The sequence below is a fragment of the Opisthocomus hoazin genome, chromosome 3 (assembly GCF_030867145.1).
Source record: "Opisthocomus hoazin isolate bOpiHoa1 chromosome 3, bOpiHoa1.hap1, whole genome shotgun sequence".
In the NCBI taxonomy this organism is placed as follows: domain Eukaryota; kingdom Metazoa; phylum Chordata; class Aves; order Opisthocomiformes; family Opisthocomidae; genus Opisthocomus; species Opisthocomus hoazin.
Window position 1 is genome coordinate 27,009,150 of NC_134416.1, and position 20,357 is coordinate 27,029,506.

A 20,357-nucleotide genomic window follows, 5' to 3' on the forward strand; every position below is an offset into this window, starting at 1 on the left:
GCTTTTTTAATTATTAAGCTAAAGTACTCACAATGAAGCCAAAACCACCACACTTTTGAACATTCAGTGTTCTTTCTTCTGGCCTGATCTTTCTTCAAGACAAAATACACAGAAGAGGCTTTGAGCTCTTTGAGAATATACACATAAAAACAGTTTGTAATTTTACTCAGTGAATTATTGTCAAGGCAAACTCTTTTTCAAACAGAAATGGTATTTCACAGTAATTTGTCAGGGTTGTAATAAACAATTTCAGAAGTGCAAAGAGCATTTGCAGTTTAATACACGACTCCATTTTTTCTGTAGCAGCAGACATTCCTTCCTCCTTGTGGAAAACTTACAAATCACTTTAATAAAAAAAAGGAAAAAGGAGAAGGGAAAAGGAAAAAAAAAAGGTGGAAAGATAAAAGAATAGGAAAACAAAACAAAGAGAATAGAGAAGAAGGAGGAAGTAGGGAAAAGGCTTTGTTAGAGGAACATACATCAAAGAAATTCAAGAAAATTTCTTGCCTTGCTAGAAAAAGAATTGTATCCCGTATAACATTAATTACTGAATTGCCCTTTAAGTGGCGTAAAAGTGAACATTGTTTTGATAGACATCTTGGAAATTAATAAGGAATACTAAAAACGACAGTTGGCAAGCATAATGTTGTTATGTGGTTAAAAATTGCTAACACCGACCAAAATCCAAACTTTCTAATCTCCATGATAATTGGCTGCAGATGAGCATACTCAGAATAGGACACATATCCCTAGGGTCTGTCATGGTCCCAGCTGGTCCTCATGGCTCATTAGTTGGGCCTCCTTAAGGGATAACAGCTTCTGCAGGGAACAACTGGCTGGGCAGGGGTATGACTGTTATTCAGAGCTTGCCTCCTCAGGCTCAGGACCCTTGTTAGGGGTGTCACAGCTTCAGCACAAGCCAGGCTACCAAGTCTCAGAGCCACAGAGAGAGGGTCTCCCACTGCAAGCAAACCACAGAAGCCTGAAAGAGCAGGGTGGTCTGAGCAAGTGCAACCTTCCTGTTACTGTTTTAGACCACAGCTAGGTACATAATGGACAACAGCTACTGCAGGTGAGAAGCTGACAGCTGAGAGATGAAGATGAAAACAGAAGTTTCAAGACTTGGCATAATATCCATGGGAGACCTCTCAGCTATTGAGATGATCACTTCTGGGAAGCAGGGCGTGCAGCTGCTAATACTGTCTAGAGGCATAATGATTGTAAGATGTACCTACACACCTCAGAAGGAAGAAACAGATGATCTGACAGACTGTAAATGCTTTGCTCTCTCTCTTTTCAAATATAACACATCTATTTATATGGCAATTTTATGTTTTGATTAGAGAGTCTAAACTGATATGTGTTTGATTACCTTGTATACTTATAAAAGTTTGGTTAGGATTTTGCTTACATTTTAACTAAATACGTAATAATTCAAAAGATGTAATTTGCAACCTCTTTCTACTTTTATCTATTGCCTGGAATAGTTTTAATCTCCCCAAATACTATACCAGCATAGTATGTTGAACACATGGTGTAGTTATTATGACAAAATTCTCCCTTCAATTGCAATGGAGACTTCAGTTACAATGAGTCTATTCAATCTGTCTGAGGAGAAAAAAAACTCGCAGGGTTGCATTTATGTGAAGAAATAATACACACACATGCTGAGGCTGTGAATGAGTTTCTTGTAGCAGTTGTCATCCCATGGTGGTTCAGCACTCTGCATCAGCAGGATTTAGAGATCTCTGACCAACTCTCAGTGTATAAATGTACAATGAATTCAACCAAAGCTAAACAGAAATTTTACCTGCTCTCCCTAGAGGCATCATGGACCAGGCTCACTTTTGTTGCATATTTTCCTCTCTGATTTGCAGCTAAAACTTAACCAGAATGGTTAACCTGATAGTGTTCTTGAGCATTAAAGTTACATACACACAAGTTTAAGAACTGGGTTGGATATAAGAATGTTTGGAATAATTTTAATTGACTGTAGCGAGTGATTCATGAATTTAGCGAGCACTCTGTGTACTTCATATTACTTCCCTTCACATTCTTTGAGGAATCATATATATACAACCAAGAGAGAAACCATTATATATTTTGTTGCAAAATATAATTTAACACAGAGGGACATTTGCATTTAGCAGCAGTTTCTACTGAACAGGAGCCGAGAACATTTCCTTCTTGGCCTCCTTTCACCTCTCTGTTTCAATTTTGTGTGCTATCATTTAATTTCTTGTAGTTTCTTCCTTCTGGTATCACGCAGTATCTAAAGGAATGTCCCCTAAATTAGCTCTTCTCCTCACATAAACAATTATTTTCAAAAAGAGGTAGGTGCATGTTTAATATTCCTAAGGAACAGAAGGAAAGTTATTGCTTAGAATATTATTCTACAGCTTATTCAATTACTCCCATGCAACCACTTCAGAGCTCTCCAAAGAAATATGCCCACGTGACATGAAATACATGCCCAGTTTACAAGAACAGAGTTCACCAAGGAAAAAAAAATAAAACAAGAACCTGTATTTTTTCCACTATGTTGAAATCTTGCTTTGCTTTGTTTTATAATAAATGATTAATATGTAGTAGGGCATAAGTCCAAAATCCATGCCACCAAAAAAACCCACAACATCAAAACCCAAAAAAAGCTACATCTTGCAAGGAACGGGCACATGTTCCTTCTGAACATGGAACCTGCTGAAAGGTGCTGTGGACCTCTGACCGTGGCCTTGAAATCACAGTATCGAAATCACCACTCTGGACAACTGATACAGCTCTTCCTCAGCATGTTTAGGTGCAGAAGTCCATTTCAGTTATATCTGAAGGGAATTAGCTAATGTAACAAACAAAATTTTATCTGTAAAACCATGCAGCCAAATATATTTCCATTACTGTTTTTCTTTATTATCCAAAAAGTAATGCTAAGCTGGCAAACTGTGCTTTCAGTGGTCAGTGTGTAATCTAACAGAGCAGCTGCGCTCAGCCGGAGCAATGATTTTGTCAGAGCGCTAAGTAAAAACTCCTCGGAGCTCTGATATAGCCTTTGAAAGAAAAGATTCTAAAACAAAAGATTAATTTCCCTTAAGGAATCAGAATAAGGCCAGAGATCCAATACCCAAGATCAAATTGCTGATGAGGGGAAAGAGAAGGCAAAATTTAGTTCATACGTCACTCAAGGGGAGAAGCGACCACCATCTGCTACAGGAAAGACAAATGGATCATCCTACTTCTTTCTGTTATTTCACAAGATCTTGCAGGACTATGAAAGCTATCCTTTAAAAATAAATACACCTACATTAAAACAGTATTTTCCAGCAATCTAATACAAATTCTGCTATTATGAGATATACATGTATACTTTCTATCTCTAAAGCAACTACACATGATCTGCAACTAGTGAGTTGCAAGAAATATTTAAGAAAATTGTAAAAAATTTCGTTAAATTTGCACAATTGACAAGTTTTAAATACTTTGGAATTGATTCGGTGTTCAAAGAAAGAAAAACCTGCAAAGCAGTTTGGCTTTCAAGGGCCACATAGTGACAGTTCCAAAAACTTTATGTCCAATTGCTCCTTGCACAAAAGATTTCAGTTCTTTAACAGAATTTATTAGCTATAGGAATACTAATTTTAAATAACAATATACGATGCAAAGATCTGCCAAATTAAAACAAAATATATTGAGGTTTAGCAGAAAGACAGGGGATAAGAAAAACATAGAAAAGGCATAGCTCACTCCTTCTGAAACCTTCATTAAAATGCATAGGCTATTAGCCTTAACAAGACAATTAAGAAGCCTATGAAGTATTAGTGCATGGCTGCCAAAAAACTAAATCCTCCTAAAGCTGGATCCCAAAGTAGTTTTATCTCTATGTGGACAATCCCACAGGATTTTTCATCCATTCCATTCCGCTTATTATTGTTGTCAGTTTGCTGGAGCAAAGACTTTTACTTCTGTACATGGAACTACTAGTATTTTACCAGTAAATAGCTAGCACAGCAGTATGCTTTTGTTTTTAAAATTAGTAAAATGAAGAAAAAAGGAACAAAATTATTTTGACACTACTAATACTTACATAGCATAATCCTTCATTTTAGTCCTAAAAACATAGAGACCTCCACAAAAAAAAAAAAAACCCACAACTAACCTGAACTTTTATTACTTCTCCAGGTATCTGCTGGTTCTTTGCAGCTATATTGCTCACTTGTGCCTGCCAGCCAAGTCTTTCCACAACAGCAGCAATTGTCATTGCCACCACTATTTATAATATACATATTCTACACAATGGGACAGCTTCCAACCCCTGTTACATTGCTGTAATTCTGGAGTGATTTTATTAAGTCAATAGACTTCATGTCACTGAGATCATGGTTTGGCCCTGCTCTTTCTCATGTCATTTGAGGAACACTACAGCTTTCCAGCAGAGTGGCATGCATTTTACACATTCTGTTCTTTACAGAGAGGCACGTTTTAACCATGCCACTGTTTATATGTGCTGCTGAATTTGAAGAAGGTGACCTAATTTATTGTAACAGAATGCAAGGCCCAAGAGTCTGACTCCAAACTGCCACGTACTTTTATGGGCTGGACCACAGAATGTCCCAAGTTTCCTGCACAATTTAATGTCTTGAAAAGGTTCTTTCAGCCAGAGCTGCCAGAATTGTTTGTATCCTGCACATGCCAAACTGAACAGGGATCCAGAATTTTCCAAATGCAGGGACCACAAATCACTTGGCTTTTGAAAAAAGAAAAATAATTTAATCTATACATTTTGATTTATATTGAGTGCTAATTCTTTTGATACATTTCCATAATTTAAAATGATAAAAGAGGCTATAAAAGCAATTTAAAAAATCATAGGGGAAAAAAGGCAAGCTGAGAAATGTGACACCTTTTAGTTTCTCCACATAACACCTTGCTATTGCATTCATTTTCTAGAGAGACAGGTAGTTTATTTCTTAAATAATAAGTTCACTGAAGGTATTTGCTGGGGACCCTAAAATATTCAGGAGGGGCTGCTATTTAATCACATTTTAGAATTTAGGATTTTAGAAAGTTTGAGAGTCTTGCTGAGTTAACTGTAAATACCGGAATTTCTCTTTGCTGTGCTACATCCATATTTTCTGATGGACTAGATCTCCAGAGCTGTGGTGTTCATCTTTCAGTTGCAGAACCCCAAGTGTCTCAAGACCACATCTATTAGTTTTGAGAAAGATGAATAAGAAATGGGAATCTGTTGTCATTTGGCATATTTTTTTTTCTATTAGAATTGAAAACCAATGGCTTTGAGTTAAAACAGTGCAGATTATGAATGGTACTTCATGGAATTTTACATATTTAAAAGATTACGTTTTGTTTGGGGAAGAGTTTCACTGATAAAACTTGGTGCTCCCATCTCTGTCACCCATTCTCCCATGTTCTGGCTTTGTTTCTTCTTCTTTCTTCCCAACACATCTTCTGCAGGACATTTCACATTCCTCATGTTCACCTAGGTTAGGTGACTTTTATGGGGAGGCAGGCCACTTAACATCTCCCAGTCGCTGGAGAGAGATGTATGATTAGATCTACTATTGATGTGTATCATGCATCCCTAATGATGGGCCATGTCCAAAGACCTATGCATGCTATGTTTTCATAATCTGACCATTACTTTAAACAATGAGCAAAAACAATCATTCTAAGTCATGAACTGTTAGCAGATGAAAAAGTTGACCAGCAAACTGCTCTATGCTGTACAAGCAATGATCAACAAGAGAGAGATGAACCTTGTGTTTTAACATCTGACAGCCACAAGCTAAAACCACTAGATCCTGTCCTCAGATTTTTGGCAAAAGAGGAAAAAATGAGGTACTCATTACAAGTAAAATTAACCTGACAAAATGAAGGGATTAACATCAAGTAATGTAATAACAAGATTCATTTCAATAGCCATTGACTTCCATTCAATCATCACTAGGCACAGCACATAGACAGCTAAAACTTGTTGGCATGGTAAAAGGCAGCTTTGACAGAACCTTCATGGACCAATATATGTATTCTCTAAACAGTGAAAATAAGGTCTTTTTTCCAAGACAATAATCCTGTAGCAAATATTTATTTCACACCATTTACAGAAAGCAGATCTAGTACTCCAAAAGTAAACACCTTCTTTCAACAGCTGCTAATTGGTCAATAAACTTTCTCATATTCCTGCTTGCAAATGGGAATCTCCTTTTTATTCTAAACTAACTCAGTCAAGGTTTGGACAGCTGCTAATGCCTTATATCATTTGTATTTGAGATGGCCTTTGGTGGTGGTGTTTGGGTTTCTGGGGGGCGTTTTGTAACTTACCTAGTAGGGATCGTGAGCGAACATCCCTTCTTCGGATGAAATGTCCTCCAGGGAGATCTTTTGCCATGACAGAGATGGTGGAAAGCAGAGTGTGTCCGAACAGCAGAAAGAAGCATGCAATCATTTTCTTCATCTTCAAGAAACAGATGGACATTCAGGGATGTGAAACTGCAGTAAAGGAGAGCAGGAGATGAACTCTTTGATTACACAAAAGCATGCACTGTAGCCATGTCAAGCCACCCAGCTGCACTGCTTCCCTCACATCACATACAAACGTGCAGATACCCTGGCATGGAATAATACCTACACGTTCAAGAAAGTCTATCCACATAATAAGTAGCAGTTAGCAGACCCTGCAGTGTCTTCATACGTATTGTTAGTTCAAGTTCATAGTTAACATTTAAAATGTATTGACTTTTACAATCCTTCATAATAATCAAGTATTTTTAAAGCACGAAAAGGAGCTTGGTTTCAGTCAGTCTGTAAGCATAAACAGGCTCGAGGAGGACACAAATATATTTTCATTATTCTACTTAGCATTCCATTGCATTGTTTCAGAAGTTTAATGGCTCTTGTAGTATGAGAGATACTTGCTTCAGAAAATCTCAGAGAATTAAAACAAGATAAAGGAATATATTCCAGAAACAGCAACTACAAATATCAACTGGCGACAGCTCATGCATCCTTTTCAGAAGACTGCCCATGGTTCCTAGTATGAAGATGATAGTGCAGGATGAATCTTGTTTACTCAAGGAGACTTCTGAGGACTGGCAATGAGCTTGCCATAAGTTATGGAGAAATTATGTCATACAGAAGAAAAAATTAACAGGAAAAATTCCTACACTAAAAGATGATTCCTGCCCAGGAGTTTGCTAACACATCATCAAAAGCCATGGTTGACTGCCCACAAACAGAAAGCTAAGACTGACATGCTAAAGGCTCATCTTCTGGCAATGTTCCTTGTTGGTGGGCTTCATCAGATAGTGATTCCTCCTACCTCCCCCCAAAACTTTATTGTTGTGGATTGGGAAGGGAACATCTCACAGGAGCTAGATTCAGCTTTGGAACAAGCAGTATGATCAAGCTTAGCCAAGACCTCCCCTAGGTGCACAAGAGATGGATAAAACTACCCACTTTCACAGCAAAGAACTGTCCTACCCAAAACTGAGTGGAAACTTTACAAGTAGCTCAAATTTTAACAGTAATTCTTGGTTAAGTAACAAAGATGTTGAAAACAATTTTAATATGGTCCTAAACCTGGTAAGCAGACAAAGTCACAGATCTGTAACATGAGGCAACAGAATGCCCCAGTTCAGAAAGAGAATTAATTTTTTTCCCACCATGAGGTACTCACTGGCAGAAAAGCAAATTCCCAGTCAATGTTTTCTCTCTAATAAAGAGATTTTGTACATTGTTCTTCAGCCTGTCCTGCACAAGCATTACACATTGATCTATTTTTCTGTCTATCAATCTGTTTTTCCTTTTGTGTATCCTACTCAGCATGCCCAAGTGCAAACACAGTGTTCTGGTGTATATGCCAGAGGGCAAAATGAACTGAGTCTTTGCACTCAAAATGCCCAGCCTTGCTTAAATGTTCGATATTACCCAGTAACAGGCAACACTTGATTTAAGGACATTCAAACTAGGAAACAGATGTAAATAGTTGGTGCTTGTAATAGTGGCCACAAAAAATTAAAATTTTGGAGTCCTAGCAGCATAGACACCTGGATGGTATTACTGGTAGAATATTTTCAGTGCTCTAGTCAGAAACAGATTGACACCACAAATAGCATGCACCACTGAAAATGGGACAAAATTCTGCTGGAGGCAACAGTTGTTACTGCTGGAAATTACCAATGAAAGTTTCTCCCAGGTTGTCTCCTCACATCTCAGAACATTGTCAACAATGACAGGGCTGTGCAAGAGGGCCTCCTCCTCTCCCTCTGGCCTGTTCCTTCAGCACACAAGGCAAAAGGACCTCAAGGATGCACGCCAGTTCTAGCACCAATGTTTTAGAAACATAGCAGCCATGCTCAGAGAGCTAAGGAGTGTAGAGAAATACGCTCCTTACAAGGCTGTCACGGGAACCAGGCATGAACGGTCTGTTCAAGAGAGCTATCTGGCTGTTACCTAATTATCAGTGGCCTAACTCATGCCTCCTTCCTACTCATCCTAAACCACAGTGAAGATTGGTCTAATCTCTAAGTAGAGCCATTTTATTTGTTCCTGATGGCACATTAATGCAGAATGAAGGATACTGTTGCAGAGCACCTTCACAACGCGTTGCTGAACCATCCAGTAACAGCATGATGCCGAAGGAAACTGTGATAAACAAGTGACTCGGGACAGTCCTAGCAGCTCTGCAAAGCACGCTAGACTAAACCCTCTTGCATTCTGGTACTTAACATATTTTATACCTTTGCAGCAATTTTTGATATTTGGTCACAATTTCAGATTCACTAGGCTCACTACTGTCCCCAAGCAACTTCAGAAATAAGAAAAAAAAACAATGTTTGTTTGCTGTGATTTTAAGTCTTTGAATTCTGTTGGGAAAATGTTTATATAGCACGCAAATATCATATGGTTAGCTGACCATATAAACTGAAATGCCTACATAATCATTCATTAGCTGTCACTGAATTCTGAAACATATTAAAGCAGTAAATTTTCAATTTTATGTGATTTTACCAGTCCCTTTGAAAAGTAAGTTGGGGGTACTAAAGAAAAATAAGCATTGAATACCAGTGCCTAGTTTTCTGGGGATCCTTTTATTCAAACTTAACATAACTTCTGTTGCTCAATAGTATTCCATTTTGATTCAGAAACCTTAGATTCTTAGATCTCAATATCTTTACCAGCCTGATAACCAGAAAACAAGCTCACTCAAAGTTCCACCAAAAAAGATCCAACTCTCATTAAAAAAAAAATCTATTATCAACTCACTCCTACCCTCACAAACTGTGTTCTAAAATACCGTTGCAGAAGAAAGCAATGCTGAACAGAGGAGACCTTTAGTTGCCTCACCTTACAAGTTCTGATATATAAGATAATCTAAAAGAAAAATTAAAGTGAAATTGCATCCATTTTCAAGGAGAAAAAACCCAACAAGTTCCCAAAGTCAAAGGCTGTGTATGTGATACCACAGATCCTAGCCCCCTGCCACCCTTTCATCCACATCGAAAGCTCCTGTGCTGCCTTCCTGAGGTGATGACAGTCGGGACTTGTGTTCTTTGCTCTAGTTCCAGGTACACACTTGTGTCCACTGTTGCTTGCATTTTTACAGGACCAGTTTGTACTGTGGTTGCACGGCTTCTCCACATACAGTTCTCCCACGGTTCTCTGTTTATTTTCTGGGTCTTCTGCAAGTTCCCTTGTCTTCACTCTAGAAGCTGGATGGTGTTTATTGCACCACATTCGGTATTTAGCACCTCATTTTCCCAGCAGGCTAAGCCAGGCTGCTGGAACAGCCCCCTGTAGCTTCACAATGCTGACTAACCCTTGCTCTACCAGCTGAGAACGTAATTCCAAAGTACCAAACTTACAAACACGTCTTTTTGTGGCTACCTGGAAATATGTTTCAAGGACTTCGATTCCAGCTGTCGCAGCAGGAGTCTTCAGTATTATACCATTAGGAGGCAACTCCCCTGGGCAGACCCAAGACCAAGTCATTGTATGGCAAACATCCCAAATGCCTCAAAAGCAAGACACCAGGAGGCATAGCAAAACATGAGGCTCAACCAGGTTGAGCACCAGATCCACTGGCTTCCACTGCTCACTTCTTCTACCCATGAAGAGAGGAAGACAACGGTCCTGTGCAGGGCTTTCACAGGAACCTTGGAGCAGTCAACACAGCACACTGCTCTGCTGGGCATGTGAACAACCTTCGAACAGAGGACAGGCAACTGCTGCTCACAGAGGTACAATCTGGTGAGGGCTGCTTGCGATATCTGCAGCTGTTTTCAATAAGTTTTGTGTAAAGGAGGAGAGTCTCCTAGAAGACGGCAAGTAAATAGACAAGCTCTCTTGTTCCTCTCGGGTTTCCCTTGCTCCCTAACTGGCTGCTAGTCAATAGCTAAGTATTTCCATGGTGTTTTCTTATCAATTTTACCTGTGCTTGCTTAGCCATATACTCATGCAATAGAATTATTTTTCTGATGCACTGTTCTGGATTTTCAATTTTCATGAACTACAGTGTAAGAATATTGAAAAATTAAATTGGGACTTCATCTTTAAAAGACCTGTTTCCTTTGTTGGACAGCACTCAAACAACACAAGCCTGTTTCTACCCTTCCAAATATCTTTCCATGCAAGTCTCTTCACAGGGGATTGATGGCTGTTTTGGACCGAGACACTGCTGAATATTCAGAGTCCAATGACTTTCTCCACTGCATGGTGCATGTTATTAAGATTTGCCCTTTTCACTGTGATATCTCTTAAATAATGTCAAGGGAGAACAGATGCTCTGTAGCTAGTGCTGAAGTCAGTGTCCTTCCACCTCTTACCCCACTTTAGGGAAATTTCTTTCACACAGAACTGGGAAACCCTTCTGCAGGCCTGGAAGGCTGCCTTTTTCTCGTTCAGATACCTTTAAAATGCACCTGTCTTTGCTGGGCAGATCATGCTGAAAAAGAGATTGGAAAACCAGGGTAGTAATATGTTTCAGCTGATGCCTCCTGCTCCTCTGGGTGGTCTCCTTCTTCATCTTGCAGTACAAGTACCCTTCCAAGGCTAAAACAGAAACATGAACTCCACAAACCCCAACATCTCCACCTTCTCCAGCTGCCACCAAAACTGGCACGATGCACAGCACGTGAAATTCTCAGCAGTTATCTGGAACATCCACACCTTTAGTAACTGCAGAAAATATCCCCTCTCTTCAATTCTATATAATTTCTCATCATAGATGGGAAGGAAAGGGAAGACAAAAAAAACACCAGGGGCAGCAGTTGTTACCACTATAGAGGCTGTCTTCAGCTTTCTTTTTTTGACAGTTAAAAGACATAGCCATTTACTTTCATTAAGCTGCCAGCAGATCTAACTTCAATGTTTCTAAGTTATAAAGAACGTACGCACATAAAAGGGAAAACAGTCTTAAGTTCCTTCAGCACTCCTTATTATCTACCCATTTTTAAGATAACAGGAACCTGCAATCAAATCAAAAGCTTCCACTGAAGTTAAAGGAACTGCAAGCGATCTATGCATCAATAAAAATAGTCTGTGTCCCAAAGTTAGCAAGCACAGTGAATTACTTGCAAAACCAATGAGCTATTACTCAAAAGCCACAAAACATCTCATTCTCAATCCCATCACCTCAGAAATTAAAAAAATTAAGGACAGCAGGCACTGTAAAGCCCTGTTAACTATCAGTTACAATATGTTTCGAGGTACTTCACTATCCACAAGCTAGCACATGCATTACTAGTCTATTACTCATCAAAATCACTGTGTGTGGCATGGGTATCAGGACATACAGTGTTAATAATTTCCTCCATCTTTCTGGACCAGTTGCTGACACAGGCATTTTCCCATTCCGAAAAGTAGCTACACAGCCCCACAGAGTCCAACATCATAAAGCCATGGTTACCACCCGTGGTAAAGCTCTTGCTCGAAGGAGTGTGGGGACCCAGACGGAGGCCCCATGCAAGAATGCCGGTGTCCAGGTCTCTGGCTGCAGGGAGTGCCTGAGCTTGGCGCTCGTACCAGCGGACAGCAGAGACAGCAGCTGTGTTCGGTGCGAGCAGGTGAATGACCTGCTCAGCCTGGTGGCAGAGCTGAAGGAGGAAGTGGAGAGGCTGAGGAGCATCCAGGAGTGTGAGAGGGAGATCGACTGGTGGGGCAGCACCCTGCCCTCCCTGAGGCCGAGGCAGCAGGAGGCGGCTCCACAGAAAGCAGAGAACCCCCTACCGTCTTGCCACCGAGAACCCCCTACCCTCTTGCCACCGAGCAGAAAGAGGGGGCCTAAGAGATGGGGGGGAATGGAAATGGCTCCCTGCTCGGGGTGGCAAGCGATTCTCCCCCCGGCCTCCCTCACCTGCCCAGTTGCCCTTAAGCAACAGATATGGGGCTCTGGAATGTGAGGGACTGGCCACAGAGGATGTGGGTGAAGGTGAGGCTCCATCCAGGGGGTTGCCTAGAACGAGTCAGACAGCCCCACGTATTACAACTGCCTCAACTAAGAAAAAAAGGAGGGTCATTGTCATAGGTGATTCCCTTCTGAGGGGAACAGAGGGCCCGATCTGCCGACCGGACCCATCCCACAGGGAAGTCTGCTGCCTCCCTGGGGCCCGGGTTAGGGATGTTGCTAAGGAACTCCCTGGTCTGGTGCGGCCTTCTGATTACTACCCCCTCTTGGTAATGCAGGTTGGCGGGGACGAGATAGCAGAGAGAAGTCCCAAGGCCATCAAAAGGGACTTCAGGGCACTGGGGCGACCGGTTGAGGGATCAGGGGTGCAGGTGGTGTTTTCCTCCATCCCATCAGTGGCAGGGAACAGCACTGAAAGGGGCAGGAAAACTCACCTGGTTAATAGGTGGCTCAGAGACCGGTGCCATCAGTCAAATTTTGGCTTCTTTGATCATGGGGAGGTGTACACAGCACCTGGCCTGCTGGCGACAGGTGGAAATCAGCTGTCTCAAAAGGGAAAAAGGATTCTTGGCCACGAGCTGGCGGGGCTCATTGAGAGGGCTTTAAACTAGGTTCGAAGGGGGAAGGGGATATTGCCCAGCTCACTAGGGATGAGCATAGGCTTGGTGTGCCAAGGCCAGGGGTGAGATTGACAGCCCAGCTCAAGTGTGTCTATACCAATGCACGTAGCATGGGCAATAAACAGGAGGAGCTGGAAGCCATTATACAGCAGGACGGCTACGCCTTGGTCGCCATCACAGAAACGTGGTGGGACAACTCGCATGACTGGCACGCTGTCATGGATAGCTACAGACCCTTTAGGAAAGACAGGCCAACAAGGAGAGGTGGGGGAGTTGCTTTATATGTGAGGGAGCAACTGGAATGCATAGAGCTTGGCCTGGGGGCAAATGAGGAACAAGTTGAAAGCTTGTGGGTTAGAATTAAGGGACAGGCTCATAAGGGTGACATTACAGTGGGTGTGTACTACAGGCCACCTGACCAGGAGGAGGAGGTTGACGAGGCCTTCTACAGGCAACTGCAAGCAGCCTCACAGTCACAGGCCCTGGTTCTCATGGGGGACTTCAACCACCCTGACATCAGCTGGGAAGACCATACAGCTAGGCAGGCGCAATCCAGGAGGTTCCTACAGAGCATCGATGATAACTTTCTGATGCAAGTGGTGGAGGAAGCAACAAGGAAAGGCGTGCTGCTGGACCTCGTGTTAACAAACAAGGAGGGACTGGTGGAGGATGTGAAGGTGGGAGGTAGACTCGGCTGCAGTGACCATGAAATGGTTGAGTTCACGATCCTGTGTGGAGGAAGCAGGGCAATACGCAGGATCAAAACCTTGGACCTCAGGAGGGCTGACTTTGGCCTCTGCAAGGAGCTACTGGGAGGAATCCCGTGGGCCAGGGCTCTCGAAGGCAGGGGGGTCCATGAGTGCTGGTCGCTCTTTAAACAACACTTCTTCCATGCACAGGAGCAATGCATCCCCCTGAGAAAGAAATCGAGCAAAGGAGGCAGGAGACCTGCATGGTTGAACAAGGAGCTTCTAGCAGAGATCAGGCAGAAGAGAAAGGTCTATGGAATGTGGAAAGAGGGGCAGGCCACTTGGGAAGAGTACAGAAACGTGGTGAGAGCATGCAGGGATGCGACGAGGAAGGCTAAGGCTCACCTGGAATTGAAGCTGGCAAGGGATGTCAAAAACAACAAGAAGGGCTTCTTCAACTACATCAGCAGCAAAAGAAAGGCTAGGGACAACGTGGGGCCGCTGCTGAATGAGGCGGGTGTCCTGGTGACGGAGGATGCGGAGAAGGCAGAGCTACTGAATGCCTTCTTTGCTTCAGTCTTCAGTGCTAAGACCGGCCCTCAGGAATCCCAGGCCCCGGAGGTAAGAGAAGAAGTCTACAAAGAGGGCGACTTTCCCTTGGTCAAGGAGGACTGCGTGAGGGATCGCTTAAGCGATCTGGACATCCACAAATCCATGGAACCCCGATGGAATGCACCCACGGGTGCTGAGAGAGCCGGCGGATGTCATTGCTGAGCCACTCTCCATCATCTTTGAGAGGTCCTGGAGGACAGGAGAGGTGCCCGAGGACTGGAGAAAGGACAATGTCACTCCAATCTTCAAAAAGGGCAAGAAGGAGGACCCAGGGAACTACAGGCCGGTCAGCCTCATCTCCATCCCGGGAAAGATGATGGAGCAGCTGATTCTGGAGGTCATCATCAAGCAAGTGGAGGAAAAGAAGGTTATGAGGAGTAGTCAGCATGGATTCACCAAGGGGAAATCATGCCTGACCAATCTGATAGCTTTCTACGATGGCATGACTGGCTGGGTACATGAGGGGAGAGCCGTGGATGTTGTCTACCTAGACTGCAGCAAGGCTTTTGACACAGTCTCCCATAACATCCTCCTAGGGAAGCTCAGGAAGTGTGGGCTGGATGAGTGGTCGGTGAGGTGGATTGAGAACTGGCTGAATGGCAGAACTCAGAGGGTTGTCGTCAGCGGCGCTGAGTCTAGTTGGAGGCCGGTAACTAGTGGTGTCCCTCAGGGGTCAGTACTGGGCCCAGCCTTGTTTAACTTCTTCACCAGTGACCTAGATGAAGAGTTAGAATGTACCCTCAGCAAGTTGGCTGATGACACAAAACTAGGAGGTGTGGTTGATACACCAGAAGGCTGTGCTGCCATTCAGCGTGACCTGGACAGGCTGGAAAGTTGGGCAGTGAGGAACCTGATGAGGTTCAACAAGGGCAAGTTCCAGGTCCAGCACCTGGGGAGGAACAACCCCATGCATCAGTACAGGCTTGGGGTGGACCTGCTGGAGAGCAGCTCTGCGGAGAGGGACCTGGGCGTCCTGGTGGACGACAGGTTAACCATGAGCCAGCAGTGTGCCCTGGCTGCCAAGAAAGCCAATGGGATCCTGGGGTGCATCAAGAAGAGTGTGGCCAGCAGGACGAGGGAGGTTCTCCTTCTCCTCTACACTGCCCTAGTGAGGCCCCATCTGGAGTACTGTGTCCAGTTCTGGGCTCCCCAGTTCAAGAAAGATGAAGAGCTACTGGAGAGAGTCCAGTGGAGGGCTACGAGGATAATGAGGGGACTGGAACATCTCCCCTACGAGGAGAGGCTGAGGGAGCTGGGCTTGTTCAGCCTGAAGAAGAGAAGGCTGCGAGGGGACCTTATTAATGCTTATAAATATCTGAAGGGTGGGTGTCAGGAGGATGGGGCCAAGCTCTTTTCAGTGGTGCCCAGTGACAGGACAAGGGGCAATGGGCACAAACTGAGGCACAGGAAGTTCCGTCTGAACATGAGGCAGAACTTCTTCCCTCTGAGGGTGACGGAGCCCTGGAACAGGCTGCCCAGAGAGGTTGTGGAGTCTCCTTCTCTGGAGATATTCAAGACCCGCCTGGACAAGGTCCTGTGCAGCCTGCTGTAGGTGACCCTGCTTCGGCAGGGGAGTTGGACTAGATGACCCACAGAGGTCCCTTCCAACCCCTACTATTCTGTGATTCTGTGATTCTGTGATAAGATATCTGTCCCCAGCTATGCAGGTGTTGTGTGTGGGCAGCTGGCCACACTCAGGAGGATGATATTTAGCACATCAGCGAGATGCACCATCCTGCCTTCATCCTTACAAAGGAGCCCTCTACTATCATCCTGTTTCACCAAATTAGGCACCGGATTTTCTGCGACTCCTTGCAGCACAATGAGGGCTTCACTAGGCTCAGCAGCACAGGACAAGTGGAACTCCCCTGAACCATGGTTGCCAACTGCATCTCACCGATCTGGTTAAATCATGAAGAAGAAACTGGTTGCAGGTGCTCTAAGTTTGTAGATTCCTCATCTGCTCCTCAACCCTGATGTCAGGCACTATATGCACGTGAACCTACCCACCACTACACCAAGCAGCAAAGCAGCAGAGCAGACTCGCTTGTTAACACATTATTTATCTACTTTTAAGAGGCTAACTTTGGCCATTCATGCCAGCAGTAGTATCAGATGAATTTGGGAAAATCATTATTTAGAAGTCAATTAGTAATTCAGGTGTATTCTGAGACAGACAACCCAAATGGAAACTGCTTTCATAGTAGCACAGCAAGCCACCACAACAACAAAACTGTTGCCCAGTCAGTATCAGTCTTCTACCAATCTAAAATAACGAGTATCCAGACAGTAAAAGTAACCAAATTCTACAGTGGGTTTAAGATCAGAAGTTCTGTACTCCAGCAAAAGGAGACTGGGACAAATTCTTTGTGTGGGTCCATGAAGGTCTGCTCCCAACAGGAAGTTTTATGGCCAAACATTGTTGCTTTGTGTCTGCATAAGGGCACGATCCTAGCATGTGATGGCAATCTGCCTGTTCCAGACATGTCTGCATAGTGATAGGCGCAGGACGATAACCACAGGTTCACAAAGTCTTCCAGCTTTGTTTCCTACGCTTTCATATCATCCCCCGCATCCAACATGTATCCCTACCTCGGCAGCTAATAGGATATTCCAGTGCTCTCTGTACTGAGAGATCCCCCTGCCTTGGATAGCAATTGGGATGCAGTTGAGAGAAAATCCATCAGTACCTAACTATTCTGACCCGCTGTTACAGATGCCCACAGCTCAGTTGTATCCTGGACCAATAAAATCAAATGCAATAGTGAACTAAACTTAGATTATGAAACAGCAAAGGGAAGAACCAAAATGCATCACAGAACAGTTCCTAGAAGGGAGGGGAACGACATTTGGTAGTCAGCTAAATATTCCCACAAACCCAATGCTGTACCCACAGGCAGAGTATAGCTGAAGGTGCTACAGGATATGGGAAGGCAACCACATTCTGGAAGCCATCAGAAGAGCGTTGGGTATGGGGGGAAGAACAGCTTGCCTACCCAAGCAGAGAGGTCAGATTAGCACACATACACATCTTGATGAGTATACACACCAAAACACACAGCATGTAAGAAAGAGCAAAGATCAGCATTAAATTTACTGTGAGGTGTAAATACCATGGTAGGATTTTGACATAATGGATTCAGTCATCTAAAGGGCTTAGAGTATATGTAGCACATGTATAACACTTACAACTCTAGTGAAATAAGGAACATAAGGCTTAGAGTATATGTAATACACATATAACACTTATAACTCTAGTGAAATAAGGAACATTAAGGGGTCTATTAGTTATTTTTAAGTCATTCATCTAAATCACATATAGAATTCCTGATATCACTGTTCTAAAACTAGTAACTGCTAAGTCATAGAATCACAGAATAATTCAGGTTAGAAAGGACCTCTGTAGGTCATCAGGTCCAACCCCTGCTCAGAGATGAAGCCAATGACCATTTCAGCAACTTCAGAAACTCGCCATGTAAAAGCTAATGGTGATGCTGTAGAACAGTGCACCCATAGTATGGTTTATTGTGCATAGTTTCCAACGGTCAGACAGCAAGCTTTAGCAGTGGGAATTCTTATTTTATGACAGCATCAGTCTCCAAGTTATGATTTTCTTCAGTTGCCACTTGGACAATAGACCTTTTCATTATCATGTTCTTTTGGGGAAGACTCATTTGCGCTTTCTGGTACCGAATCTGACCTAGACATCAGAGTTTCCACAAAGTTCCCAGAAGAGTAGCATGGCAAAACTGAGAAACTTCACTTTTACCACAAAGAATAGGTATTTATATGAAAGCATATATTATGTGACATATAATACATATGTGGGCTACTTAGTTTTGTCTCCATAAAGTACAGTCACAAACCATACATAGACACTGTACACTGAAGTACAGTCACTATTAATCACAAAGAGAAAGGCTTTTTTTTTTTTAAGAAAAAAGGATGCAGTAGTTCTGCAACTTCTTTGCAAACCCACACTGATCCCAGTACCAGCACCAGTGTAAAACAATAATTTGGGGATTAAAACCACTCCATTCCAAATACTAGTTGCACATAATGAAAACAGGATCTAACAATGAGTACACTATATAAAAAGACCTTGTTAATGATGTCCAGATTATAATTAAATAGCAGTGCTTCATGTTTTACCCTCCTATGGGGATAGTTTATAAGTCCTGGGAGAGTATTTAGATCTGATTAATCTTTCTCTAGTTTGCCTGGACTGACTAAAACATCTTTTACTATTACAGCTGGTCCCAGGGTCCCAGCTCATAGGCACTAGAGTCTGCACGAGTCTGTTCGTGAGAAATCCCAGTGAGGTCAATGGAAAGACTCACATAAAGTAATTAGGTGTGACTATGGAGTGCAAGACTGAGGATCTTAGCTGTAGCCTTCTGTAACCAAGTGCTACATTTTATGAGATATAAAATAAATCAAATTTAATTTGATGAATAATTATAATGATATACAGTAATGAGGAAAAGTTTAAAAAAATCCAGCGTAAAATTCAAAAATTCAAAAATTATTCTGTAGATCTTGTAGGATTTCATGGAAAAGCCATATATGTACATTATTAAGCCTTTGATTTAAGGAGAATTTGTGATGGGATTCAGTACGGTAATTTCTTCTGAAGTTGTCAGCTGCCTGACAGTAGCACAGCTGTAAGATGTAACACAGCACGTCACCTTTCCAGATGTTAGTCAGGACCATTCACCCCTTGAACGACGGCACCAAAAGAAAACCCAAACGTTTAGGAAGTATTCCATAAATCAGTCGGTCGCATTCCTCCCTCTCAGTCAACACCAACCCACAGTTAAGCCGTGACAGCGGGCAGCCCGACACGGAAAGAAATGCCTTCCGAAACATCAATACGTGGTCATTAAAGATGCCGCAACAATTTTTTATAAGATTAAAGAGCACCGCCTAGGCTGGGTTTCCAGGATAAGCCCATCAAACGCAGCAAACCGCCCCCCACTCCTTCCCCCTCCAGCAGACGCCGTGCTCTTGGGAAGCCCGGGCAGCTCCCACGCCGCCTGTCAGAGGCTCCACTCTTCCGCGGCTGAAACGCGAGCAGCAAACCACCGCAGCAGGACCCAGCAAGCGAGCACCTACCCCGGCCCCGGACCCCGCCGCGGCCCCTCGCCTCGGCCTCCCGCTCCCCGCCAGGCCCCTGCAGCCCCGCCGGCCGCGAGGCCCTCCCTGGCCGCCCCCTCAACCGGAGGGGCCCCGCCGCCGCGGGGCAGGACCGTCCCTCCGCCGAGCCGGGGCCCCGGGGCGGGGGGGTGAGCGCAGGCTGTGCCGTGCCCCGGAGGCGGCGGCGATGGGAGGCAGCGGGGCAGCCGGTGCCGCCGGGCTCTGCCGGGCGGGAGAGGCGAGGCGCGGCAGGGCAGGGCAGGGCAGCGCGGGCGGCAGCGTCGGGCTTACCTGAGGGGCTGGCGTGGCGGCTCCGCTCGGCGGCGGGCGGCGGCGGGCAGCGGCGGGCGGCGGCCAGCGCGGGAGCGCCTCCTCCCCCCTCGGCGCGGCCCCGGACGGCGCTCCCCTTCCCGCCCCCCGGGAGCACCGCGGGCTGAGGGGAGCTGCAGCCTCCCGCCAGCCCCGTCCCCCGCCGCCGTAGCCCGCCTCAGCCGCACTGAGGGGAGGGAAAGCGGGGGTCCCGCTGGGGAGACACCGGCCTCCCTGCCCGGACCTCCAGAGCCGACTCTGCCCCGGGAGGCAGCCGCGGGTGGCCGGGCGCCTCTCTTCAGCCGCCTCTGCCGTCAGGGACGCGGTCCCGCTCCTTCCCGCCCGCCCCCTGAGGGACACGGGCTGTCGGCCCGCTCCCTCCCGGCTGCCCCGTGTAACGAACGTGGTCCCGCTCCTTCCCGCCCGTCCCGTGCGAGGGACGCGGGCTGTCCTCCCGCCTGTCGCCTGAGGGAAGCAACGGGATCGACAGCCCTCACGGGCCACTGGCCGTCGGCCCCGCGCCTTCCCGCCTGCCCCCGAGGGACGCGGGACCCGCTCCCTCCCGTCAGCCCCGCC

At 44.7% G+C, this 20,357-nt stretch overlaps 1 protein-coding gene across 2 annotated transcripts in view; it reads right to left on the reverse strand.

Annotated features, from left to right (window-relative positions):
• Positions 1-19,828, reverse strand: part of MATN2 (matrilin 2) — a 78,535-nt gene extending 58,707 nt beyond the window's left edge. For both annotated transcript variants that reach the window (XM_075415812.1, XM_075415811.1), the window contains exons 1-2: positions 19,764-19,828; positions 6,334-6,501 (exon numbers count right to left, since the gene is read on the reverse strand). In XM_075415812.1, coding sequence (XP_075271927.1) covers positions 6,334-6,487 — 154 coding nt within the window. In that variant the 5' untranslated portion in view covers positions 6,488-6,501; positions 19,764-19,828. The remainder of the gene's footprint in view (positions 1-6,333; positions 6,502-19,763) is intronic.
• Between the last annotated feature and the right edge of the window lie 529 nt (positions 19,829-20,357).